Here is a 26,764-nt window from a genome sequence, read left to right as displayed (position 1 = left end):
TGACTGAGATGATTTCCATGATAAATGGGTTCCCATGGGATATAAAGTTGAATAAATCGCGTAAATGTAAATACGTCAGACTTATTGTGATTTAATTGATTGTGTTCACACTCATGCATGTTTGGGGATCTGATCATATAAAGGGAATTATTTTCATTATAATGATTATATTGACCAAAAAGTAGTTACTAATCATTTGAGTTTTGCGATGAAATAATGGATTAAATGGACACTCTCCAAAATCAACTCAAATGTAATCAAAGTTTTGGTCATGTACCCATAGTTTAGTTGGTTTTAGGAGCGGAGCCAAGATTTTCTTGTTGTGGGGGCAAACTATGGCTAGTTGTCTAGTTGAAGAACTTGAAGATGAATGATTTTAAGGAGAAATTCCGAGGTTTTTTTTATTAAAAGTTGAAGCAAATGATATTTAAGTCATTTCCAATTAGTATATGAGAAGGTCCACTCAAGAGGCAATGTCATCAACAAAAAATTGAAAAGGGGGGGAGCAAAAATTCGAGGGAGGTGAGGGTGTGGGGGCAAATGGGAAGAGAAAGGTGACAGAGTGGGGCTGAATGGGGCATGTAATTAGTTGAAAATATAAGGGTGTCTCCACCAACTCCTTACTAACTCTGTCGTGGTTGGTTTGATACATTGCAAAATAATTTTGAGGTCGTGAGTTCAAGTCCAATTTACCCATAAAAAAAAAATAATAATAATAATAAATAAAAAAACTCAGATGTAATCAACGTAACTAGATAGTTACTAATTAGTGTCCGATTCTTCAGATGTAAAGATTTACTAACATGTATTTATTTATGGGAAACAATCTAGTCAATAATAGGTTTCAACAAAGTGCTTTTCATGTACAATTAATATATATATATATATATATATATATATATATATATATATATATATATATATATATATATCCCGTTCAAGGGCAAACTTTTTGGCAAACTTGTTGGCAAAACATTTTTCAAAACATGAGTTAGAAGTTTTGGAATGGGCTGATTTTTGGTGAGGATGATCTCTACGGTGAGGAGATCATCCTCACCAAAAATCAGCCCATTCCAAAACTTCTAACCTATGTTTACAAGTTGAATAATCGTGGACCATCCATTTTTTGTAAACTATTTTTGATGGGATTAGAAGTTTTGGAATGGGCTGATTTTTGGTGATGATGATCTCCTCACTGTAGAAATCATCCTCACCAAAAATCAGTCCATTCCAAAACTTTTAACTCATGTTTTGAAAAATGTTTTGCCAAAAAGTTAGCTATTGAACGTGACCCTTATATAGGAAATGTTCAACAACAAACAATTTTCAAAACATGGGTTAGAGGTTTTGGAATGGGCTGATTTTTGGTGAGGATGATATCTATGGTAAGGAGATCATCATCATAAAAAATCAGCCCATTCCAAAACTTCTAACCCCATCAAAAATGATTTACAAAAAATGGACGGTCCACGATTTTTCAACTTGTAAACTGGGACTAGAAGTTTTGGAATGGGCTGATTTTTGGTGAGGATGATCTCCTCACCATAGAGATCATCCTCACCAAAAATCAGCCCATTCCAAAACCTCTAACCCATGTTTTGAAAAATGTTTTGCCAAAATGTTTGTCAAAATATTTGTTGCTGAACAGGACCCATATATGTATATATATATATATATAATATAATATAATATAATGAAGTCAATGTTTCATTAGATTAAAATAGTCAACGATGAAGATTGTGTATTGTTTTATGAGTTTTGTGGAGATTTTTTTTTTTTATTTTTTTTTTAAGGCACTAGGGAATGATACGTGGCACTTAGGGATCTACGTAAACACGAAAAATCTGATCCAACTCATCCAAGTCTGAGTGGTTAGAAAAATTTGATCAATTTTATCGAAGTCTTAATCATGGGCTAAAGGTTTGTATGATCGGAGGAAGATGAAAGGGCAAGCCATCGTGAAAAAATGACTCAAGTAGTTCTAATCCCTAAAAATTAAGGATTTTGCATGATGAAAAATAATTTAATTTTTAATTGGAAAAGATCTTAAAAAAGAATGATTGAATAAGGAAAGAATCTTGTATGTACATTCTTAATTAAGATATACTTATTAAAATGACTAAAATAAAAAATAATAATTAGATTATGGAACATCGTAGGGGTTTACCTTATAAATATAAGGATGAAGACACCAATATATATGTTTTTTATATTCCTTACACTATTATTTTATCAATTTATTTATTTATTTAATTTGGATGTCGAAGAGGTTATGTTATAGGTACACCAAATGCACTTAAGATAAACATCTCAACCAAAAAGAATAGATTTCAAGATAATACAAAATTTTGAATCTACAAGTTTCTTTTCATTACTCTTCATGTCCCTATCCACATTTTTATAATCTATTAGTTGACAATCTAATCACAATAAATAATAAAGAATGAAGATTTTTTCTTGATTACAATTACATTGGAGGTTTCATTTTCAACAATTGACTGAGATGCTTTCCATGACAAATGGGTTCCCATGGGATATAAAGTTGTATAAACCGCGTAAATGTAAATACGGTCAGTGTGTGACTTATTGTGATTTAATTGATTGTGTTCACACTTATGCATGTTTGGGGATCTGGTCATATAAAAGGAATTATTTTCATTATAATGATTATATTGACCAAAAAGTAGGTACTAATCATTTGAGTTTTGCAATGAAATAATGGATTAAATGGACAATCTCCAAAATCAACTCAAATGTAATCAAAGTTTTGGTCATATACCCATAGTTTAGTTGGTTTCAAGAGCGGAGCCAAGATTTTCTTGTTGTGGGGCAAACTATGGTTGGTTGTCTAGTTGAAGAACTTGAAGATGAATGATTTTAGGGTGAAATTCTGAGATTTTTTTATTAAAAATTGAAACAAATGATATTTAAGTCATTTACAATTAGTACATGAGAAGGTCCAATCAAGAGGCAATGTCATCAACAAAAAATTGAAAAGGGGGAGGTGAGGGTGTGGGGGCAAATGGGGAGAGAAAGGTGACAGAGTGGGGACAAACGGGGCATGTAATTAGTTGAAAATATAGGAGTGTCTCCACCAACTCCTTACTAACTCTGCCCTAGTTGGTTTGATACATTACAAAACAATTTTGAGGTCGTGAGTTCAAGTCCAATTTACCCATAAAAAAAAAACTCAGATGTAATCAAAGTAACCAGATAACTACTAATTAGTGTCTGATTCTTATGTAAAGATTTACTAACATGTATTTATTTATGGGAAACAATCTAGTCAATAGTAGGTTTCGACAAGGTGCTTTTCATGTACAATTAATCATATATATAAGGTCTGGTTCAAGGGACATATGAGAAAACATATGTAAAAACAATGTAACATTAATAAAATTTTAAAATATGGGTTAGAAATTTCGGATTGAGCTGATTTTTTGTGAGGATGATCTCTATGATGGGAAGATCATCCGAAAAAAAAAAAAAAATCAGTCAAATCTGAAACTTCTAACTCCATTAAAAGTGATTTAGAATGTGAACCGTCGATTTTTTACCAATTTTTATCAATAATTTGTAAATCACTTTTGATGGATTTAGAAGTTTCTAATTGAGCTGATTTTTTATGAAGATGATCTTCTCATCATAGTGACCATCCTTGCAAAAAATCAGCTTAATTCAAAATCTCTAACCCATATTTTGAAAAACCATTGATTTTTAATATGTTTTTACATGTGGCCCTTGAATCGCCCATATATATATATATATATTCAATTTGAAGTCAATGTTTCATTAGATTAAAATAGTCAAAATAGCTTAAGTTTCCGGACAATGGCCGATAATCTTTATTCTACCCCAACTCAAAGTAGCCCTAATGTATAAGATTTTTCAGAATGAAACATCATTGAGGGCTGTGGTGTTGCCTTGCTACTGTGGTAATCTACTTAAGAAAAACAACCCTTAACAAGACTTAAGATATTTACTAAGTAAAGAAAATGTTTCTCATTCTTTATCTTTTATTTCAGACAATTAGTCCGATTGAATTTATTATTATTATGATGATGATGATGATGGCACGTTATATCTTTTTGTATGAAAATAATTTAAAGCAATTTAGGAAGAGAAAAAAAAAAGATATTCTAATTTCACAAAAAAAATGCAAATCAGTCCAACAAAATTGAACCAGGGTCCGACCAGCAATTTGACAAATTTTTTATTCATTAATAGGTTAGATTTCTAAAACATTCGTTGATTAATCTTATATTCAGTCTCAGATCACATGAAAAGTTAACTTTTTATCAAATTCGAAATAAGTCTAATCGAAGGGACCCAAATGATCCTGGTTGGGACACAATCCATCGACATAACAGGAGATCCACTCCCACCAAACTTTTCTAATATGACACGTGGAGCTAAGTGATTGGAGGAGTAGAGGATCTAATCTCTTCGTTGATGTATAATATATATAGACTGGACTCGCCTTATTTGGTTGTTGTTTGCGCTCGTCACGTTCCCTTAATTGGGTCAACTTTTTTTGCCACGTGGGATCTCTTAAAACAGTAGATGCCATACGTGCGACTTTTCATTCATCTCCTTCCACACCCTTAAGAAAAAAGGTTTATTTTGGAAATGCCCCTCTATGTTTTGTTGAATATTAGAGATGTCCCATATGTCTTCAAAATGATGACATGCCCTCACTTGACTAAGGTTTTCTCAATAACACTAAATAAAATGACCTAAATACCCTCATCTTCCTCCATGTCGGGAACATGTTGATTTTCTCCCCCAAAATCAATCATCTTCAATCTCAAGGTAGTTTTTTTTTTTTTTTTTTCACCATCATCTTCAACCTTAAGATTTTATATCCAGCAACCATCAAAACTCAAGAATAAGATATTTTTGGAGAAGTAAATAATAGATTTTTTTAAATAGAAAAATTTAAACTTCCTAAAAGACATTAGAGACGAGGAGGGATATGTTTAAGAAAAATGAAAAATCTTTTTCATAATTTTTATTATATTATTTTTTAACTATCAATCAACCTTAAGATAATATCTCCTTCAACTTGAAGTCCTTGAAAAAAAAATAAGATTTTGGAGATGTAGAAAAGATGAATTTTTGGATAGAAAATCAAGGATTTTCTTTGTGACATTAAAGACGAGGTTGAATAAGTTAAAAATAGTTCAAATAAGAGGTTAAAAACATGAAAAATAACACATTTTCTAGGTGAAAATCAAGGTTTGTTATAGAGGGTACCTATGTCCTTTAAATTAAGTCTCTCATAGAAACCTAGGTCCAGGGGCATATCATCATATTGAAAATGCATGAGTGTCTCTAATATCGACCAAAACATGGAGGGGTTGTTTAAAGAAATTACCCATAAAAAATAAAAAAAATTCAGACATTCATATTCTCTCCCAGAACATTTTTATCCTTCCTTCCTCCCCTATCTCTCTCTGTCAGCGATTCTTCTCTTTCTTCCCAGTTTTAGGGTTTTTCGATTTTTTAATAGAAACCCATCTCACACTCATCCTCTCTCAATTTCTGAAACAAAACTTATATTTTTTGATTTTTTTTTTTGTGGGGACTTCAATGACGGCTTATGTGAAGAACAACATGTTACCCCCATCTTTGGTTTCTAATCTACAACAAGTTTTAATTAACAGAAAGGGTTCCGAAGAAGAGCAATCGAAGAACACCGAAGAATCTTCCAAAGCTGCTTCTTCTCCTTCAGATGTTGTAGATACAAATTCAAAGAAGGATTGCTCGAAACCAGTTGTTCTTGTGACCAATGGGGATGGAATCGAGTCCCCTGGGCTTACTTTCCTTGTTGAGGCTCTGGTTCGAGAAGGCCAATTCGACGTTCATGTCTGCGCTCCCCAATCGTAGGTTCCTTGGGTTCTCTTTATTTTGGTCTATTTTTTATTGGGTTATCTTCCTTTAAAAAAATATTCGTTTTTTTTTTTTTTTTTGGGAGTTCTAATTCAATTTGATTATTGTTTTTTGTTCTGTTTTCCATAAGGGTTTCAACTTTTTCAAAAATTTTGTTCTTTTTTTTTTCAATCTATGATCTTTGGGTTCTCTTTATCTTGGCGTCTTTTTTATTGGGTTCTCATCTCCCTCCCTCCCTATTTATTTATTTTAAATTAGTGGAATTCTGATTCAATTTGATTATTTGTTATTGGGTTGGTGCAGAAATAGATCCGTTTCGGGTCACTCGGTGACTCTTGGCGAAACACTCGTCGCAAGCTCTGCTGAAGTTAGCGGTGCCACAGCTTTCGAAGTTTCTGGTAAGACCACATTTCTCCATTTATGATATATTTTTTAAATGCAATCATGATGAAAAGGTTGAATTTTTTTCCTTTTCCTGTACCCTTTTCCCCCCTTCAAGATGGTTGTTCTGTTTCTGTTATTTTTAGGGATATTTATGCTTAAAAAACAAGTAATTCTATACGGGTTTTTGCAATATTTATATGGTTTTTAATAGCAATTGGTTTCGATTTTTTTTTAATCATCGATCAGGGACGCCCGCGGATTGTATCTCGTTAGCTTTATCCGGGGCATTGTTTACTTGGTCAAAGCCTGTTCTGGTATTGGTTTTATATGTTTTTTTCATAGAGGTTTTAGTTATCTATTTGTCCTCCATTTCTTGTGTGATGGATTCGTGAGTTTTTCTTTTGATACTTAGGTAATCAGCGGAATTAACAGGGGATCGAGTTGTGGTCATCACATGTAAGTACAATGCATTTCTCTTTGTAGCATCTGTTTTTTCATGGATTTTGTTACTTATAAACACATATCTTGCAAACGGCTATAGTCCTGTTAAGATCTCCCTCCTGAATATGATTGCTTGGTGAGTAAGCTTGGTTTTCTTCTATTTCATATTTGTTGCCATTATTTGAAAACTAACTCTACTTTCTTCCTAAAAAAATCTGCCAGCTTCTACTCAGGAGCTGTTGCGGGAGCTAGAGAGGCGTTGATATGTGGTGTGCCATCTATTTCAATTTCTTTGAACTGGTGAGTGGAGGCTTCCTTGTGTTTAAGGTATTTGTCTGTTCTAGTATCCCTTTTTATATCTTTGATGAAATCTGTTTAACTCTTTTTTCTAGGAAGAAGGATGAAAGCCGTGAAAGTGATTTCAAGGATGCAATTGGTGTCTGTTTACCATTGATACATGCAGCCATAAGAGACATCGATAAGGGGCTATTCCCCAAAAGTTGTTCCCTAGATATTGAAATTCCCACCGCCCCTTTGACAAACAAGGTTTGTCTTTTTGCAAATATTTTGATTTGGGTGTTTTCGAAAGCATTGACTTATGTGAAAGAGAGATAGATTTTACCATGTCATCTTAAATGCATTATGGACAAGTTGTTACTTCCTTTATGTATGCTAAAACTTTTTTGTTGGGGGATGTTCTTTCTCTGATGCTGTGATATCACTATTTTCATTGTTAATAATCAAGCAAATTTAACTCATGATTTGGTTTCATTTATAGAGAACCCAACAGAGATGCAGATTTCTATCTTTGCACAATTTTGTAAGCTATAATGAGTTGTTACCTCATGATTTCCCTCAGGAACTAGAAGGCATCCTTAGGGAGGATGCTAATGGCAAGACCTATGTAAGGTTGTAATTTCTTTTTCTTTAATATATTCTGTCAGCTAGGGGTCCGCTTAAAACCCTTGATTACCTTCCAAAAACAAACAAATTAGTTGACCTAGGATGCTAAATAATAAGGTGAAGAAATAAAAAAGGAGAAAAGTTATTCTTTTGATAAAGGGGGAAATGTGGAACGTAGAGGTAGATAATATGAATGAAATAGCTTAAATGTATTAAATGAGTAGTGAATAAGTTCTCAGGGAATATAGGAAAAAATCACACACATGAGGAAATTGTAATTGGTTTTATGCCCAAGAGTTCAACCATCGAGAACGAGATAATTTTTCTACTTAGAAGGATGGTGGAGAAGTTCGAAGAATAGAAATAATCTTCCTATGATTTTTATTGACTCAAAGAAAACATATGACAAAGTATCTACAAATTTAATTTAACTAGTGTTGGGAAATAAAGATGTTCCAAGTGCGTATATTAACATAATTAAGGATATGTATGAGAGATCTGTGATTAGTGTGTGAAAAATGGTGGAGAGAGAAATGAAATTTTGTGTCAATTGTTTTGCATCAAGGATTGACTTTAATCCCATGTTAGTTTAAGCTGTTTGTAGATGAAAGTAACTACTCATATGCAAGAGCTAGTCCCCTGGTGTATGTTGTTTGTAGATGATGTAGTGTTAATTGATGAGACAAGAGAGGGAATCAATTCAAAACAGAACTATGGAGTTGTCTCTGCTCGACTGCTCATATTGGTTTGTTGAGTTTTAAATATGTTATTGTTTTCCAAGGAGTTCAAATTGAATTGTTTTAAGTGGTTTTGAATTACTTACTGTTGGAGTTCTTAGACTGAATATGAAAACACACTTGGATTAAGTAATTAACAAAAGACATGACTTTAGACAGAATTAAGTGGAGGAACAAGATTGGTTTAAGAGACGCCAAATTCTTGGGATAAGCTTTGATGATGGCCATGATGAGTTGTTAGTGGTAGATTGTCTTGTTAACAGGGGTGACGGAGTATATATATTGTAGGGAATCCTCTTCAATGGCTGTTTTTTTTTTTAATGTTTACATGTATAATATAGTATATACATTGTTACACTTAAAAAAAATAAAAATTAACACATGCTTTGTGAAGGTGCACATCTAGATTTGATGGATCTCAAAGTGCTGTTTGTAAAAGTAACTGGTTTCAGATGATGTGTTGATAACATCCTTGACTGGGACACATGTGAGAGTTACCTTTTGAAGGATTATCTTGACTAGAAATATCGGAATTCCCTCAAGGTTTGATATTTGTTTTGAATTATGAAGATGTATATTATCTAAGACCTTCTGGCCATGGGGACTAGTGAGCTTTGAACTTCCATTTATGCTTTGAAGGAAGGTGTTCAAAAATGCATTCTTCCCCAAGACTTGGTTGGGATTCTTCCATCAATGGTGGAAAGATTATTTTATGGGGTTGTGGAAAAAGTTGTATCTTCTGGAGGGGAGTTTGTAAATTGTAATTGTAGTACTACCTCTCATCTTAATACACAAGTGGTTATAAAGGTCTTTCTTTGACGACGAGGCTAAAGTGGTAGTTTTCAGTTTTGAGAAGAAATGGCTTCTCTGTTTGTTCATTTAGTGGTTTTTGGGACATAGGTCCTGACGTGGTGTTGGCAATGATGGAGGAATGCTTCTGCTACATATCTTATGATGCAATTTGAAAAAAAGAGTACGTAGGCGCATGGTGGCACCTTGATTTTGATGAACTAGAGGATTCTATTGAACATGTGCTGCCTTTGTGAAGAAAACCATTGTTGCTTCGGTTTTTCTCTTTTCATGCCAAGTCTTCGCAGTGAACTGATTTTACAATTTCCATGAAGGAGTTCTGAGATTTTCCCTGCATGTTAGATACAAAGGTAGTTGTCATATGCTGACACTATAATTTTGCTAAATTTCTGATGGTCTAGATTAGGATGCTAGTCCTTGCAGTACGCATTTAAAGCTCCATTTGGTCATCTTGCAAAAATTTTGCAATATGGGCAACTGTCTTGGATTCACTGATTTGGCAAATAGATTGAATTTTGGGCTAAGATATTGGCTTCTAAAAATACCTGAAATGGCGTTTCATATCTCTTTGTTTCAATATTGATGATTGGGTTGTAGGAAAGAAAGGAGAATAGATGAGCAACATGAAAACATTGACTTCTTGCTTCACCAAAGATAACAACATCAAAGGTGATTTGTCCATTATATCTGCCTTTATTAGTTTTAGTAGCTGGAAATACATTTGAATGTCTAATTTGGATGGGACTTTTGATTTAGACTAATCTGGGCAAAGCTTTTTTAGTAGATGGGGTTTTGAACACTCATGGTCGGGATCTTGATGGATGCTTATGTCCAGATTAATTTGGGTCTCCACTCTCTAGCTTCAATCAAGATTCTTTTGAAGGTTCTTTTTTTTTTGGTGTGTGTGTTGGGGGGGGGGGGGGGGGGGGGGGGATTCGGTTTTTCCTTTCTGTTGGGGTTGGAACCACTCTTTTAGTTGTTTGTTTTCAATTCATCTTGACCTTAGCAAAGGGGAAAAAATCACTTACATATACACATTCAAGGTCTTATTTTGTGGTCGTGTGATCCCAACAACTTTCTTCCGTATTTGAGGCAGATGAAGTTTCCATAATTGTGGGCTTAGGATGAATTTATAATCTGTTTCATGAAAAGCAGTGCAAGACCGTGAGTTCTGAACTTACTGGGAGCAAAAATTCCTTAATAAGATTTCAGAAACTTCCGATCATTGTTTCATGATGTGCTTTTCACCTGATTGGTACCCATGTGATCACAATTAAAGACAAGACACCTAACAGAACCAGGGCAGGATATCAGTGAGCTGACTTGACCATATATAATGTCGATTGATTTGCATTGAGAACTTGTAATGTTTTTCTTTTATTGATTTTGTGTATTTTTTTATCCACTATAAAACATTGGAATGACAAACAAAAGACTTCATTACAACTGTGGGTACTAAGGTGTGGCAACAAAGTTCTTTATATTACTGTCATCAATGCATGTGAGGAGACAAAAGCTTGAATTTCTTCTCTTCAGAAAGTTGCTAAAAAGGGTAACTTTTCTGAAAGAAATACCCTTTAGTGAGTTTAGCTAGCAACTAAGGTTTACCATTTTGTTTGTTTAAAAGCAATATAGTAGTTTTGTTTAATTAGTAACCACCTTTTGTTAAACACCACATTGTATTCTTTAAACAATGTCTTTTAATCATGGCTCCCATGTTATTTTTTAATTTTTTTGTGTGTGTTTATTACCCAAAAAACATTATTAAACCATGTTTTGTTTTTCCATATTGCTTGGATAGATAAGAGGAAAAACTAACTGGCAATTATTTGTGTTACCATCCATTTGGGTATCTCTATTAAATGTTATTCTATTAAGCAATTTCCCATAATTTTCATTTATATAGTCCTACTTTTTGTTGGTGTTCTTGAATGTCTAAATGATTTTAGTTAGTTTATCCCAGGAAGCCATGCCCATGTCGTTAAGTTAGCACACCAAATTGATAAAAAACTGCACTATGTCTTCTGATATTTAATTGATCTTGGAGGGCATCATACTTGTTTTTGGGATCAATCTTTTTCCAATTTCCCAAGTTTCTTGTGTCGTGTTTCACAGGGCTTCAAAGTAACAAAGCGGAGTCTATGGAGGTCTATGCCAAGCTGGCTTGCTGTATCGGCAAATAGGCACCCCTCTGCTGGGAATTTCATGTCTAATCAACAAAGCCTTGGCATTCAGCTTGCACAGCTCGGCCGCGACGCCTCTGCAGCTGTAAGTACCCTCGTCATGTATCATGCATGGCCCAGAGTTTCTTATTGGTTGTTGAATTTGAGAAGTTGTTTTTTTCAGTGTTCATCCTTGAAATGATCAAATAATCCCTTTTTGCTTTTCACAGGGCGCAGCACGCCGTCTGACTACACAGAGGAAGAATCTAGAGATAGTGGAATCAGTTGGGGTTGCAGGAAAAGCTGATTCCCAACGAGTGAAAAAGTACTTCCGTCAAGAGGTACAGAATGCTACAGAGCCAGTAAATAGTGACTATTTGCTTATATGGAAAAAGAGAGCTGCTATTGGCACTCCAACTTTTACTTATTACAAGCCAATTAAAAAAAGTCAATGGCTGAGAAGAAGTAAAACTTGGGCTGCCAATAGAAACTCTCTCTCTCTCTAAAGATTTCTATTTGTTAGATTTAGGATTTTATATGGGCCTAGTCCTAATTGTTAACAACGGTTGAAGTTGTTTCAGTGTGTTATGATGCTTTGTAATGTTGAAATAATAACTTGAACCAAACTTTTGTAATGTTTGAATGGTGTGTTTTAATCTTTAATTAGGGAGATAAATAATTTAAGAAATTGGGGTGTAATAAGTAAAAGTTGTGGTGCCAATAGCAGCTCTCTAGAAAGAAAAGAAAAGCCTAAGCAGTGGTTATTTGTTTACTTGCAGTTCTTGGACAAGGAGTGGGAAGACGTGGACGAGGATTTAGACTTCAGAGCTCTTGAAAATGGATTTGTAAGTGAAAATTAGCTTCTTCTTTTTTTTTCTCTTGTCATCCTCAACCTTTGTTTTAAGTGGCTGATTGTTGTTGTTTCATGTTGTACGACAGGTTGCAATAACTCCTGTGTCTTTATCTTCACATCTTGAGTTGGAAACTCAAACATCTGCATCGGATTGGATTGCCGCTGCACTCTCTAGAAACGAATGAAACTTTCTATTCAGATAGACATGGTCGTGATATGTGTACAACTAGAGGTGGTTTTTCTTGTTTTAAGTTACCAATTCGACTGATTCTCATTTATTTATTTTTCTTTCGTTTATCTATATTTCTTTCTTATTTTGTGGAACCTGAACTCCCCTGTTGTTATATGTCAGAATTCTGTAAAATGCCCATTCACTCACTTGTTGGTTTCCTATCACTGACAACCTTGTGCTTCCATTTGAAACAAATGGGATTTGCATTTCTTTGTAATTTGGGTTGTGGATTTGTTTGTTTGTTTGTTTGTTGTACATGTTGTAGTTGATGAGATGAATGGGTCTGAGTTAATTTATTCCTGGATTTTCTGGAAATCTTCTGTTTATGGATTTTTGTATTAAAAAAAATGAAAACTAGAAATGATTCTCTTCCACCTCGATAACGGTCCATATCTAGATTTTGGGACTGCATCCTTTGTGGTGTTTATCAATGGTTGAGAAAGCGCCTCGTTGACTACACAACAAAACAGTGGTGACTCATTTTCGAAGCTTCGTTGACAAGAAGGCAAACTAGTGGCCATTCATTTTCTAAGTCTTTAAAAGAAAGTTTATATTGTCACATCAACTCGTAGTAAGAGCACCCTAAGATATGTGCTATTTCTTTGGTGATTTCATATGAATTAGGTGCGCTCTTAGCAGTAGTTGGCGCGGCAATAGAATCTCTAAAAAAATCCATTCTAGAAAGCTTGATGTGTAGTAGAATAAGAATAAGCTACGCACAAGTCACAATACATGCAAAAAAGTTCCACAATAGGAAAATATTCAATAAAATTGAGATCTAATTATAGGTCTCCAGAAACAGAACCTTGCCCTCTTTTCAAGCCCAAAGAAAGGTAGATTTGTAAAAGAGAACTTTTTTTTGTTTTTTTTTTCCAGAGAAGCAAAGAATAAGATTCCAATTGTGAAAAAGAAAGGGAGAGAGGTTACCTATGTTTTCAAGCTCCTTTGCATTGGTCTCTTTTAAGAGACTAATGAAAATGACTCAAACACCTTTCAACCAGTAGCAAAAAATTCCTTCTCAAAACTAGTCATGCTCAATATTTATGGTAAAAGTTTTAACTTTCAAGCCTTTAACTTGAAGATTCTCTCTCCTTCAACTTTCAAATCTCAAGAAAAAGATGAATTTTTTGGGAAGTAAAAGATTATCATAGAAAATCAAGCATTTTCTAGGAGAGATTAAAGTCATTGAAAATGAGGTTGAAGAGCTTGAAGATTGATTGGGTTTGACGAGAAAAAATCAAGGGTTTTTGCTTATATGTTTAAAGAAGAGGGTACTTAGGTCATCTCCTATTAGTCTTCCACAATAGACCAAGTTTAAGGGCCTCTCATCAACTTAACCAAGAAAAAAAGAGAGGATATTTGATGCAGTTATGCTTATATGTAGTGCTATATTTAATTGAGAGCTGCTATTGCCACACCAATTCCTATGTAAATCATCAAAGAATTGCACACAGTTGGTGTAGGGTTAGCAGAAGTTGGTGTGACAATGGTAACTCTATTTAATTTTATTATTTGATGATTTATTACAATAAAAATTGGTGTGGCATTAGAAATTTTGTTTTTAAATCCAAAATCGAAATTCATAAGAATATATGTTATATTCCTGTAAACTCTATAAACTTGTGCAGCTTAGCAAATCAAATCAATCAACTAGCTAGAAATTCATGATTGACTTGTGGGCCCACTTTATAGGTAGAGACCATCTGGATCCATATTTGGAAAATAATTTGATTGTGGATTTCTAACCGTACATTTAAAACTAAAAATAGATGTCATTTGTAATTGGCATTGGTCCCCCAATAGGGATGGACTAAGCAGACACAATAGATTAGTGGGCCCAAAATTCTCCACGTGGTGTTTTGTGATTGGATCCACAAAAATTTGCTCTGTAATACGAATAGAATGGGGACCTTTCTCGAAGTTTCCAGAAAGTTTCCGGAGGGAAAAAAATATGAGTGGAAAATTTCCGACAGATTGCAGTACTGAACAAGTGTAAAATTATGATGAAGATATCTTTATCAAGATAGAGACATCTCATAAAAAAGCTGTCCACGTGTTGGACAGTGATAAAGTAAGGTCATCTTTATGAATGTTTTGATAAAGATATCTTTATCATATAACCCCTTGGGGTTTCTGAATATTTGAGATGCATGTGTTTTGAAACTTATGACATGTCCCTTGACCGCAGTCTTTCATGAGAGAACATTACAAAATGGCCAAAATAATCTTGTTGATAATCTCTTGCCAAAACTCTTGATTTACTCTCTGGAATATTAATCACCTTCAATCTTGGACTTTGGTGATAAAATTGCTGCTTGTTCTCCTCACAATTTAATTAATTACTCAATAATTTTTAATCTTTTTAATATTTTAAATCAATAAAAATAAAATAAATCAAGAGTTGAGGATGATGAACTTTTAGGAGAAAAAATGATAAAAGTTTCCAAATCTTTACTATGATGATGAGGGAAGTAGAGTAGAAGTGGTTCAACACAAAAATTTGGATCTCACAAATACTCCCACTTAGGGTCATTTTGATCAAAAATTAAGAACATTGGATTTGTATGATCCTATGATCACGTTGATTGATTTTAAAACTATAATATATATATATATATATATAATAATATATATATATATATATATATTATATATATATATATATATACTATGTAATATTCAAAAACCTTTTTAATTAATTTATTAAAGAATAACGTTGAAGTGACCTCAAGATTGTATCTCACATTACACATTCTAACATGAAAGTGATAGGAGCCATATATACTTTTCATCAAGATATGAGTGAAAAAGCATCTATGGTTCTTATACACTTTCACGTCAGGATGTTTTAAATGAGGTCACTTCAGCACAATTTTAATGTTAACGAGATTAAGATGGTGAATATTTAGGGTTTGACAAGGAAAATGGCATTTTGGTCATCCTCCATGAGTGTAAATTAAAAGACAAAGGTCAAGGAGGGAGGAATCTAGAATATTCATGAAACTTAGAGGGTGTTTCTAAATTACTCTAGTTGTTCCTTCTGCGCCGTGGAAGCTTCCAAACAATATGGGGAAAAACTACAAACCAAAATCCAGAACTTTCGATTATCTCCTGATATATACTCCCAAACACACTCTCTTCTTCTCCAATTCAGAGAGAGACAGAGAGACAAAAGAGAAGCAGCCATGGATGGAATCACAGTTAAAGAAGAAGAAGAAGTAATGGTGATGGGTGTTGGTTTTCATGGTGGTTCTTCTTCTTCCTCCTCCTCTTCTTCTTCTGTGGTGTCACCTAAACCAATGGAGGGATTGAACGATATGGGTCCGCCACCATTCCTGACAAAGACCTTCGAAATGGTAGAAGACCCAACAACCGATACGGTTGTATCGTGGAGCAAAGCTCGTAACAGTTTCATTGTCTGGGATTCTCACAAACTTGCCAGCAATCTTTTACCCAAATACTTCAAGCACAATAATTTCTGCAGCTTTGTCCGACAGCTAAACACATATGTAAGTGTGTTGAAGATTTTTTATTTATTTTTGATAGTTTGTTACTTAAATTTAAATTGATATGGGTATTTGTTAACTGTGTCAGTATTGAATTTGAGGTGCCCATGAGGAATTTGAAGCTGTTTTTTGTGGGATTTGCGTTTATTTCTGATTTCTGACCAGTTAATTATTATTATTTTGGTAGTTTTTGGCTTAAATTTAAGGCTATTTGTTCTAAATTGATTGGGGTTTTATTGTCGGTCTTGCATTTGTTTTGTTTAATTTCTTCGATTTCTCAAAAAATTGGAGGTGCCCATGTGGAATTTATTGCTGTTGTTTTGTAGGATTTGCGTTTAACTGTTATTTTTGACCATTTATTCAATTGTTTATGAATTTTTTTTTGGATAGTTTCTCGCTTAAATTTGATGTTATTTGTGCTAAATTGGTATGTATGTTTAGTTATTGTGTCAGTCTTTTATTTTTATAATTCTATTCCTTTAATTTCGTGTGGAACTTGAAGCTATTGTTTGTGGGATTTTTTATTTCTATGCCTTTAATTTATTGTGGAACTTGAAGCTATTGTTTGTGGGATTTTTTTATTAATTGTGATTTCTGACTATTTTAGAAACGATTTTTTTTTATAGTTACTTGATTAAATTTGAGGTTTGTTTGGTTATTTTGCCCATCCCACAATTTTTTTTTTTTTTGTTTGTTTAATTCCTTTGATTTCTGAGTGAATTTGAGGTGCCCATTGTTGTGGTTTGTGGAGCCTATAGTACTGGTCAACAAGAAAATTTTCAAGGGTATTTTCGTAATTTTAATAATATTATGTAAAACGTAGTTAGGTTTCCTGTGGTATTTATATTTCTCGCTTTTGGTGAAAGGGTGTAATTTGTAACTACAAGTTTTCTGTTCTTCACCTCAATCTTGACGAAACCACGTAAAATCTTTGTGTGATTGCATCTTGTGTTTGTTTTTCAATTCGTTTTCTTGTTTAGATTGCGCCTGTTTTCTTAACACCCATGAGAATTTTGAACCTGTTGTTTGTGGAATTTGCATTTAATTGTGATTTCTGACCAGTTATTCAAATTTTTATGATTTTTATTTTCTTTCTTTTGATTGTTCCTCGATTAAATTTGAAGTTATTTGTGCTGAATCGATTTGGGTAACAGTTATTGTTTCGGTCTTGCATTTGTATTCTTCCTTCAATTTATCGAGGAATTGGAGGTGACCCTGAGGAATTTGAAGCTGTTGTTTGTATGATTTGTATTTAACTGAGATTTCTTACCAGTTTTGATGTTTCTATGATACAGGGTTTTAGAAAGGTTGATCCGGATCAATGGGAGTTTGCGAACGAAGGGTTTTTGGGAGGGCAGAAGCATTTGTTGAAGAACATCAAGAGGAGAAAACATGGTTCTCAGAACACCCAACAACAAGTAGTAGGAGCTTGCGTTGAAGTTGGACAATATGGGTTGGAAGGTCAGATGGAGATACTGAGGAGGGATCGAAATGTATTAATGGCAGAAATCGTGAAGCTGAGACAGCAACATCAGAACTCTAGGGAGCAAATCGATGCCATTGAAGAACGGTTGCGATGTACCGAAATGAAACATCAACAAATGATGGCTTTCCTTGCTAAAGCTCTCAAGAATCCTACATTTCTTCAACAACTAATTCACAAGCAGAAAAAAGAATTGGGTCAACACCATGAGATTGGAAAGAAACGAAGATTGCCCGCAAGTCGAAGCACCGAAAATCTACAAGACGATGAGATATTGAAGATCGTGGGCACTACCCAGTTTACGAATTACACCAATCGGGGAATGGAAGAAGTGTTGACATTTGAATCAGAGATAGAGACATTATTCTCCACTACCATCGATGACGAATCGAGCAGTCATGTTCAAGATCAGAGGACAAATGATCTGGACTTGGGTTCTGTTCCCAATTCAATGTGGGAGGAAATACTGAATGAGGACTTTATCGCAGTTAAAGAAGATGAAGAAGTAATAGGGGATGAATATGAAATTGATGCCGAAGTGGAGGATTTGGTTGTGAAGATGCCTGATTGGGGTGAAGACGTCCATGACTTAGTGGAACAAATGGGGTACCTTGTATCAAAGCCTTGATATGGGGTGGTGGTCTCATGGTTTTTTTGTTGTTGAGGGTTGATGGCAACCTCTCAGCATTTGAATCTGTTTCTTATCATTATGGGGTATGGTTATTAAATCTTGAGTCTTGTTGGTATGTTTTTATGTAGTCGTGTGTATGTGTTGTTTGAAACTAATGAAGTGTTTTGGGCTTTGTTTACACCAGGGAAGGGTTGAAGATGCAGAGGGGACAACAGAGATGATTCTGTTTCTTCTGTATCCTTTATGCATCTATTTTAGAATTTGAAATGTTTTTTTTTTTTTTTTTTGCACTTTTAAATCATTTCTATTAGTTTATGATGTTGGGTTCTCTCATTTATTTTGCAGGCCAAAGAAGAGTGAGGAACAATCTTTGAAGAGCAGTGTTGCACTCTCTTTTGCAAAAAATGGTCACCCCTATTGTTCCCCTCTCCATGTTTTGTCTCATTAATTGTTTGTGTAATATAGGCCATTGAAGGATCTCTGATGATGCATCGAAGCACAAAACCAGGATCTTTCAGAAAATGGATTTCTACTTGAATAGTTTATGTTAGCTTGTCAATTTGGAATCCAATTTGGGATTTTCCCTGGAATGCAGTAATGTAAATTCATGTAGAAGAAAAGGTTTTTATCTATTCAGACATTGTACTTGCAAAAACAGTTATGATATTGGGTTCTACTCTTATAGGTACCAAATTCTTAAAATACAAATTAATCTGGTTCTGTTGGATACAATGTGGTATTCCATCGTTTGTTAGCGCCTACAGTTAGTAGCTTTGATTCATCAAGTTTGTTTGTGCAATTTGGTTTAGTAAGCTGTTTCTTTTAATTTGAGAATGAAAAAAGTAGTGCATCAGAACCTATCTTGGTTTTAAAGCTCGTTTTGATGTCTTGTCTTGTCCGTGAATGAGACTGAGTTGTCTTGGACGAGATATCTGAATTATTTGAGTTGTCTTGGATGAGATTTTAAAAATGCCTTGGAATTAGAACAAGCCATGTCTTTTGAGATGATTTGTCAACTCATCTCGTTGGTGGACGATACCAAGACAACTCGGACAGTTGTCTCGTTCTCGGACGAGATCTAAAACCATGGAAGCTATATAGAATCAGGGATAATTATGAAGTGTGTGAACATTGGGATTAAATTGTCTGATCTGAAGTAGGGTTCGTCGAATGTGTCACTAACAATGGGTGTTTGCTCCCTTTGGTCATGTGTTTGAAATTGGGTGGTCTCATGCCTTTAAATGGGGTCAGGGTGTGCGACCGTAGGGGATATAGAACACCATCTCAAAAATATATATATATATATATATATATAATATATATATATATATATATATATATGGCTTGAGGAAGAGAAATAACTTTTTCTAAATATCTATTCGACAAATATAAAATTTAATATCTAGAAGAGAATGGTGAAGAATACAAACCACGAAACAAGAACCAAGTACAACAATTCAAGCATCATACATGGCAATGCCGATCAATTCGGATATGAAGAAATCAACTTGGCCAAGGCATCCCTCCAAAAAGAAAGAGGTCTTGAGTTCAAACCCTCTTGCTGGCCACCCATAGGGATTTATCCCTGCTTACCTTGGGCCTACGGATCCAAAGCCCCGTGATCAAGAAAAAAAAGAGCCTATAATATATATATTATAGGTAAATCAACTTGGATGGAACACGACCGCAGATTACATAAGCAGGGAAAACAGACAGATTGTTAGAAGAGAGCTTGATAGAAAACTTGACTAGGAAACATGCACAATTGAAATATGGACTCTGCAATTGTTCAAATAGCCTTGATACAACTTTTGCAATTAGGAGAAACAAAGTCATCTAAACATACATACCATTAGAACAGGGCCTAATAATATTTAAAAAGCTAAATTTCAGATCAAGTTACTAAAAAGAAAAAGGAAAAAGGAGATTTATGTGGAAACAATATACAACAATAATATATAAGGTCTCTCACTCTTTTTTTGATCAATTATTTATTTCTTGTAGTGTGCCTACCATTAGGCCTCGCCACTCCCAAGGATGATGATGATGATGATACCATACCACGAGATCTATCATATTCCTCTTTGTCCTCGTAGAATGCTTTCAAAAAGTTGTCGTGGAGTTCCGTGAACCTCTTTTTCTTCATTAGATACATTTCTGAGGTGTCTTCCCCGAGGAGGTTAGCAAGCTCTGACAAGCTATCAACATCCATAATCTTATTGAGTTCCGCCGAGCAGCGAGGGAAGAAGCGTCTCCCTAGATCGACTGGCAAATTATAAAGGAAATACGTGTCAGAATTAACAACGGCAAATAAGTTGAACGTGATTCCTCCAGTGGGACAGACGTTCACAAGTCGGACAATTTCAAGTGTGGTGATCAGTCATGGCTTAAGATTACATATAATCCTAAGCTACAACTTCGAATGGCTAAGAAATACTATTAATGATCAAGAGATAGTGGATGCAAATGCGGAGCATAATCACCAGTGTTGGAGAGTGCGGTCATTCTATTTAGATGCTTCTCTTCAATCTTGAAGGGTGCCTCGTACACATTCACTTGTCTCTTGTGTCCAACAGACGAAGTCCTGGAATTGACTGCTAATGTGAACTCTAAAGTGCCATCCACTTGTGCAATGTCCATTGCGACTTGCGCCTCCGTGGGGAATAAAAGTTTTGCTAGGGCAACTGACAAAAAACAATAATAAGCATAAGCAAGCCAACCAACAGATAAACCGAATGGAAACAAAATGAAAACCCATAACTAAGAATCAGGTAAAAGGGATCTTCCGGGATTAAGACTTTCAAGTTGGGCCTAGGATAATCAATCATATTGGGAGCCTACACCAAAAAAATATTTAAACTTTTTTGACATTGAACTGATGAATTATTCTTCTAAATTTCTCAATTGATATCTTTTTATTGTTGGTGAGTATCGTAGTTATGGTGTGTATGTAGTATGGATGATTATTATTGTAATATAGGTTTTCAATATTAATATAATATTAGTAGAGTACATTGCTCAGACTAAGTCATTCACCACTGAAGAGTGGAGAATTTTGTGAACCTGTATATCCTAAAGAAATTATATTGGATAATTAAGCTTGAATGATTGGAAGTTGGGAACTACTTATTAGAGAAAAAATTCAAAGAAATACATTAGTGATTCAAAACTTGGAAGAACGAGTGAAGTTTTTTAAGAACAGCAAATTCGAACATCCAAATCAGATGCAGCACGTAAAGCAGAAAAAAGAAACCAATTCCAAATAATTTACTTCAATGATAGCCAAATGAAATATTTTTGGACCCCATGGGGATAACTCACCTCTCTGTTCAAGGTACAACAGATCCTTGCCTGTCATTGCAAAAGAGGCAGAAGCTTCTCCTATTAAAGGGCGTCTATTTTCTTCTTGCTCCAAAACTTCTATGCATAACCGATCCTTGGGAGCAGCCTTTCCATCTGCAATAAACCTACGATAATCCACAGCCCTTGTAAGCCTCTTTGAGATTTGAAGTGCTTTCCTTCCATCTAATGTAAGATCATCTGCTTGGGCCCCCTTTGTAAGAAGAGCACCTAATATATTTGGTTCTTTCCGCATGGCAGCGACATGTAGCACAGTGTATCCCCTTTGATTCCTAAGGTTAACATCGGCAAGCTCAAGATCAAGAAGCTCTCTTGTAGTTTTTGCATCACAATATGCTACGGCATAGTGTAGCGCATATGCCTCATCAAGAGTGGTATGTCCCTCTTTCAGCAACAACTTCACCAATTCAACATCATATGAATCCAGAGCCCTATGTATTCTTTTCACGTGTTTACATGGAAATGAGTTGCTTTCAGGCTCAGCTAATCCTAATTCTGAACGTGAAAGCAAGATTTGATTTACAACATCAGAGGTCAATGACTTCTCAAGCATTACTATATCAATATCAGAGTCGACAACAATCTCAATGCACTTTGAGAGCAATCCCTCGCAAGCTTTGTCACACATTTTAGCAACATATAAAATCACCAATATGTCGTCTTTTTCCACCTTGCCAAGAATGTCAAGAAGGTGCCGCTGTGCAATGAAACAAAACATGTATGACTTCATTTCCATCCCCTAACGAAAGCTGAAGCTGAATACAGAAAGATACTCATGCTCAAGTGTGAAAACTTTAACAGAAACAAAATCTTGTGTAGCAAAAACTGGATATGGTCAGCCAGGAAAACAAGCATTGATGGTTTGATTTTTTGAAAAATCCATGTTATATACCTGAAATTAAAACCAAAATTTCAGATCTAGTATCTTATAAGCACAATATGTTGATTTTTATAAGATACCATATGTTGATCTAGAGATGATCAAGAACAAAAGAAACATGGTTACCACTCTCTGAAGATCAAATCTGGTTCAGCCTCAAAAAAAAAATATATATGCACCAGATTCCAGAGCCTTCCTTCTTCTGAAAGATCTGAGAGGACTACTGGTCCTCTCATTGGACCTAAGTTCACTTATGGGGAGGGGGGTTGCGGAATTTAGGCTAGAACGTCCGGGGGTTGTGGGCCAAACAACGGTGGTTAAATCATTGATTTGTTATAAAAATTCACATATTATGGTTAAATACACGGTTCGTTGTAAAGTAAATTGATTTATTACGCCTTACAACAGTAGGTGGGGAAAGTGAGTGTTGCACGTGAAAGCAATGCGGTATCAGCTATGTGGTTTTTATCCCATGTAGCGTCCGGTATGTATGTCCTAGTACATGTGACCAGCGCCACTTACAGGGGGGAGCCAAGTAGGGACGAGTGGGGGCTATAGCCCCCACTAAACTTTATGATATAAAAAAAATTCCATGGTTTAGCGCCCACGTTTTAATTGTGTTTTTAAACTGACGACATACATCCCTTATCACACGGACCCATTGAACTTCATAAAATAAAAAATAAAACAAAAATACGTGGTGATATAGCCCCCCGTTTTGATCGATATAGATACCCGTGGTTTTCAAATTTACATGCATCCCTTGGACCAATCTTTTAAAGACTTAACATTAATACAAACAACAACAAAAAGAGAGAGGGAGGCTATCCTGACTAACCTAGTAAGATTTCAAATCTTACTAAGGGAATTTGGGCCCACATGGAATCTCACATCCAACACTACACCCTCTAGATTACATGGAAAAACTCAGATTAAAAAATAAAAAGTCTTTTGGACTTGATCCCAGGTGTTGAAAAACGATGGCTACTGAACTCCCAAATTTAAAATTATAATTCAATGGTGGAAAATTTAGTTTTTTTTTTCTTCAAAGTTCTTAGAATTTCGTCTTCTTCAATGAAAAATGACTTAAGGGCCCTCACCTTCAATATTTATTCAACTTTTCGGGGAAAAATAGGTCATTTAGCCTCCCCCCACCCCACAAGTTAAGATCGATTAAAGTAGATGACTGTGGTGTTGGATTGCCAATGTGGGTCCAAAGACCCGTAGTAAGATATGATATCTTACTAAGTTAGTTAGGCTAATCTGACTCATTTCCATTAGTATTAGTTAAGTTAGTCCCAGAAGACAGGGGAGCTAAATCACCGTGTCTTATTTATTTATAAAGTTCAGGCCGTGTAACTGTGTAAGGGATGCATGTGGTCGGTTTGAAAATCACAAGGGTATATATCAAATATCGATCAAATATGGGGGCTAAATCAAAATTGATTTTTTATTTTAGAAAGTTCAGTGGGGGCCACAGCCCCAACTGGTCCCTACTTGGACCCACCCCTACATGCATCCATTGGCCTCGATCTTCCCATATTAATGGAAAATGATTTAAGGGTCCTTACCTTCAACCGCTATTCATTTTCTAGAAACATAATAACAAAGTTCAGATTTAGTAATTTTGGGAAGAGATTCAATTTGGTTAATTTAGATAAATTTTAAAAAGTTTCGTAAAAGGTCAGAATTTTTTTGGGGGAATTTAAAAATGATGTTTTTGAGTTTCTTGCCAAAATCCATCATCTTCAACTCCCTAAAAATCCTTTCTTATTATTGAGATTTTAGTGACCTAAGCAAAAAAAATTCAAGTCTAAAATCTATGATTTTAGTGGGAATCTTCTATCACTCTTATGGAGATTATTGGCCAACCATCACTTGTTGTGACAAGCTCAATATTTGCATAGAAGGAAATCAAGATTATCAATCGACCATCATTAGCACTTAGCCCCCATTGACCAAAACTCCGAGCTCCGCCCCTGACCACTTACATTAGTATCATAAGTATTGGAAGAACAACACTTCTACGGTTTTTATTCAACGGTTTTCTCATATTTAAAAATTTACATTACTTTGCATAATTGGATCATAATTGATCATCCTATCCCTAAGTGTAAACAATTACCCTACGACCCGTACTGAATTATAATAACCAATTCAATTCACATGCACACAAGCACAATACATGCAATTTAGAACAATTAAATAATTATATATTAAAGAAAAAAAAGATCAAAGCTTGAAATCAGTGACAAAGGGTCCAAATTACCTGATAAAGCGCAACCAATTCCGAAATCTGAAAAGTGAAAGAAGCATAGAGCACCTCCACCATGAAATTGACAGCAGGCCGACACGCTACATGCGAACAATCATCATCGACACAAACACAGACACCTTTCGGCAATGGCCTCACTTGCCCACTATACAAATAAGCCAAAACAGCAACCAAAGAATCGAACCCAACATTGAAATCTTTCAACAGTTCCTTCAATTCGAATTTCCCTCCTCTCTCATCAACAGAAGTAGAAAACCAGTTCTTGAAGAAGGGACTTCGAGCTGAGAGAATGCAGCGGTGGACAGGTACTTCATGGTCTTCGTCTACAACGATCTTGGCGTCGGTAAAGAATCCGAAATCGGGGCATTCGAAGATGGATTCTAGGTTTTGTGAGAGGCGTTTGAGGGCTGTAATTTCAGGGAAATCAGGGGAATTTAGGGTTTCGGTGTTGGAGACACAACAGATACTGCTGTTTCCGCTGGTTTCGTTCGAATCTACGAACATGAGTTGTGAATCCATGGAAGTAAAATTGAACAAAAGAGACTTATTTGACACGAAACGCCATGGATTTGCAGAAAAGAAGAAGAAGAGAAAGAGAGAAGACTTCACGCTCTCGTCAACTGAACTTAAAGCTGACGACTATAACAGAAAACAAAAATCTGATATTATACTTCTCGTTGTATTATATTACAATGGCCCCGATTCGCCTGTCGACTTTTTATCAAATCTTAACTGTCATCGAATGACCAGACTGTAAATTTAGAGAACTGCTATTGGCACCCCAATTTGTACTTATTACACTCCATTTTCTTAAATTATTTCACTCCCTAATAAAAGATTAAAAGACACTCTTCAAATATATATATATAGGATAGCGTTCAAGGGCAAACTTTTTAGCAAACTTTTTGGCAAAACATTTTTCAAAACATAGGTTAGAGGTTTTGGAATGGGCTGATTTTTGGTGAGGATGATCTCTACGGTGAGTAGATCATCCTCACCAAAAATCAGCCCATTCCAAAACTTCTAACCCATGTTTACCAGCTGAAAAATCGTGGACCGTCCATTTTTTGTAAATTGTTTTTGATGGGGTTAGAAGTTTTGGAATGGGCTGATTTTTGGTGATGATGATCTCCTCACTGTAGAGATCATCCTCACCAAAAATCAGCCCATTCCAAAACCTCTAACTCATGTTTTGAAAAATGTTTTGCCAAAAAGTTTGCTAAAAAGTTGGCCATTGAACGCCCCCCATATATATATATATATATATGGGAAATGTTCAGCACCCTAAGTTTTATCACACACTTTAACAAACGTTTTTTGTCCTACATGGGTTAGAAGTTTTGGAATGGGCTGATTTTTGGTGAGGATGATCTCTATGATTAGAAGATCATCCTCCCCAGAAATCAGCCCATTCCGAAATGTTTAGTCCCATGTTTACAAGTTGAAAAATCGTGGACCGTCCATTTTTTATAAATCATTTTTGATGGGGTTAGAAGTTTTGGAATGAGCTGATTTTTGGTGAGGATGATCTCCTCACCATAGAGATCATCCTCTCCAAAAATCAGCCCATTCCGAAACTTCTAATCCATGTAGGACAAAACGCGTTTGTTAAGTGTGTGGTAAAACTTAGGGTGCCGAACGGGACCCTATATATATATATATATATATATATATATATATATTTATAAGTAAAAAAAAGAAAAAAAATTAAATCAAATATTAGTGGTTTGGCTCAAATTATAATCTCAATATTACAAAACATTAATATTCATGCAAACAATTTCAATAGTTGTTTCATATATAATTAAGTTCGATCATTCACTTATGTTCTTTTTTTTTAATTAGGGTGTAATAAGTAAAAATTAAGGTGCTATTACCAATAGCAGTTGTGTTAATTATATGTTATTGTACTCCTGGAACTACCATAATATTTGTCTTACTTTTCTATTACATAGTAAAGTATAAACTATTAACTTTATAAAGCAAAAGCTTATATTTTGACCGACCATTTTCACCGTGATTCACATGAGAATATACACGTGGCAGTTGAGTGAACCGGGTGTAACTTAAAGTAGTCAATAAAGAGTCGTGCTGTACTGTCGACGCGTTGGAGAAACGCGTATGTAATGATGGAAAGGGAAGTAGTTGGACGGACTATCGTCCATTGCATGCTTACGTGTAAATATATTTTGCTATATTTAACTATATTTTACAT

General features: G+C 34.9%; 3 protein-coding genes across 3 annotated transcripts; 2 read left to right on the top strand and 1 right to left on the bottom strand.

Moving 5' to 3' along the window:
* Positions 1-5,402: 5,402 nt before the first annotated feature.
* LOC147388511 (uncharacterized) lies at positions 5,403-12,631 on the top strand. Its single transcript, XM_086418551.1, has 10 exons — positions 5,403-5,885; positions 6,196-6,290; positions 6,523-6,590; positions 6,689-6,732; positions 6,940-7,017; positions 7,110-7,263; positions 11,283-11,435; positions 11,560-11,670; positions 12,109-12,174; positions 12,269-12,631. The coding sequence occupies exons 1-10, from the start codon at positions 5,593-5,595 to the stop codon at positions 12,365-12,367; spliced, it is 1,161 nt and encodes a 386-aa protein (XP_086274677.1). The 5' UTR covers positions 5,403-5,592; the 3' UTR covers positions 12,368-12,631.
* Positions 12,632-15,516: 2,885 nt separating this feature from the next.
* On the top strand, positions 15,517-18,714 carry HSFA2 (heat shock transcription factor A2). Its single transcript, XM_086419497.1, has 3 exons — positions 15,517-15,923; positions 17,216-18,117; positions 18,219-18,714. The coding sequence occupies exons 1-2, from the start codon at positions 15,600-15,602 to the stop codon at positions 18,029-18,031; spliced, it is 1,140 nt and encodes a 379-aa protein (XP_086275623.1). The 5' UTR covers positions 15,517-15,599; the 3' UTR covers positions 18,032-18,117; positions 18,219-18,714.
* Positions 18,715-19,751: 1,037 nt separating this feature from the next.
* On the bottom strand, positions 19,752-25,180 carry LOC147388509 (BTB/POZ domain and ankyrin repeat-containing protein NPR1-like). Its single transcript, XM_086418418.1, has 4 exons — positions 24,544-25,180; positions 21,356-22,091; positions 20,518-20,718; positions 19,752-20,299 (listed from the first exon to the last, which is right to left on the bottom strand). The coding sequence occupies exons 1-4, from the start codon at positions 25,066-25,068 to the stop codon at positions 20,022-20,024; spliced, it is 1,740 nt and encodes a 579-aa protein (XP_086274544.1). The 5' UTR covers positions 25,069-25,180; the 3' UTR covers positions 19,752-20,021.
* Between the last annotated feature and the right edge of the window lie 1,584 nt (positions 25,181-26,764).

This window comes from Akebia trifoliata, chromosome 12 (assembly GCF_017979445.1).
Source record: "Akebia trifoliata isolate Shusen 1 chromosome 12, ASM1797944v1, whole genome shotgun sequence".
NCBI classification, from domain to species: Eukaryota; Viridiplantae; Streptophyta; class Magnoliopsida; order Ranunculales; family Lardizabalaceae; genus Akebia; species Akebia trifoliata.
The sequence above is the reverse complement of the archived record's forward strand: the minus strand, read 5'-3'. Positions and strand labels throughout refer to the sequence as shown.

What these genes read in the sequence shown, in the direction of transcription:
- LOC147388511 (XM_086418551.1), top strand. Translation starts at nt 5,593, where the DNA reads ATGACGGCTTATGTGAAGAACAACATGTTACCCCCATCTTTGGTTTCT. An exon ending in AAAAGTACTTCCGTCAAGAG is followed by an intron (nt 11,671 to 12,108) that starts GTACAGAATGCT and finishes GTTTACTTGCAG; the next exon opens with TTCTTGGACAAGGAGTGGGA. An exon ending in GAGCTCTTGAAAATGGATTT is followed by an intron (nt 12,175 to 12,268) that starts GTAAGTGAAAAT and finishes GTTGTACGACAG; the next exon opens with GTTGCAATAACTCCTGTGTC.
- HSFA2 (XM_086419497.1), top strand. Translation starts at nt 15,600, where the DNA reads ATGGATGGAATCACAGTTAAAGAAGAAGAAGAAGTAATGGTGATGGGT. An exon ending in TCCGACAGCTAAACACATAT is followed by an intron (nt 15,924 to 17,215) that starts GTAAGTGTGTTG and finishes TCTATGATACAG; the next exon opens with GGTTTTAGAAAGGTTGATCC.
- LOC147388509 (XM_086418418.1), bottom strand. Translation starts at nt 25,068, where the DNA reads ATGGATTCACAACTCATGTTCGTAGATTCGAACGAAACCAGCGGAAAC. An exon ending in AATTGGTTGCGCTTTATCAG is followed by an intron (nt 22,092 to 24,543) that starts GTAATTTGGACC and finishes TTCATTGCACAG; the next exon opens with CGGCACCTTCTTGACATTCT. An exon ending in GTTGTACCTTGAACAGAGAG is followed by an intron (nt 20,719 to 21,355) that starts GTGAGTTATCCC and finishes GTTTTTTGTCAG; the next exon opens with TTGCCCTAGCAAAACTTTTA.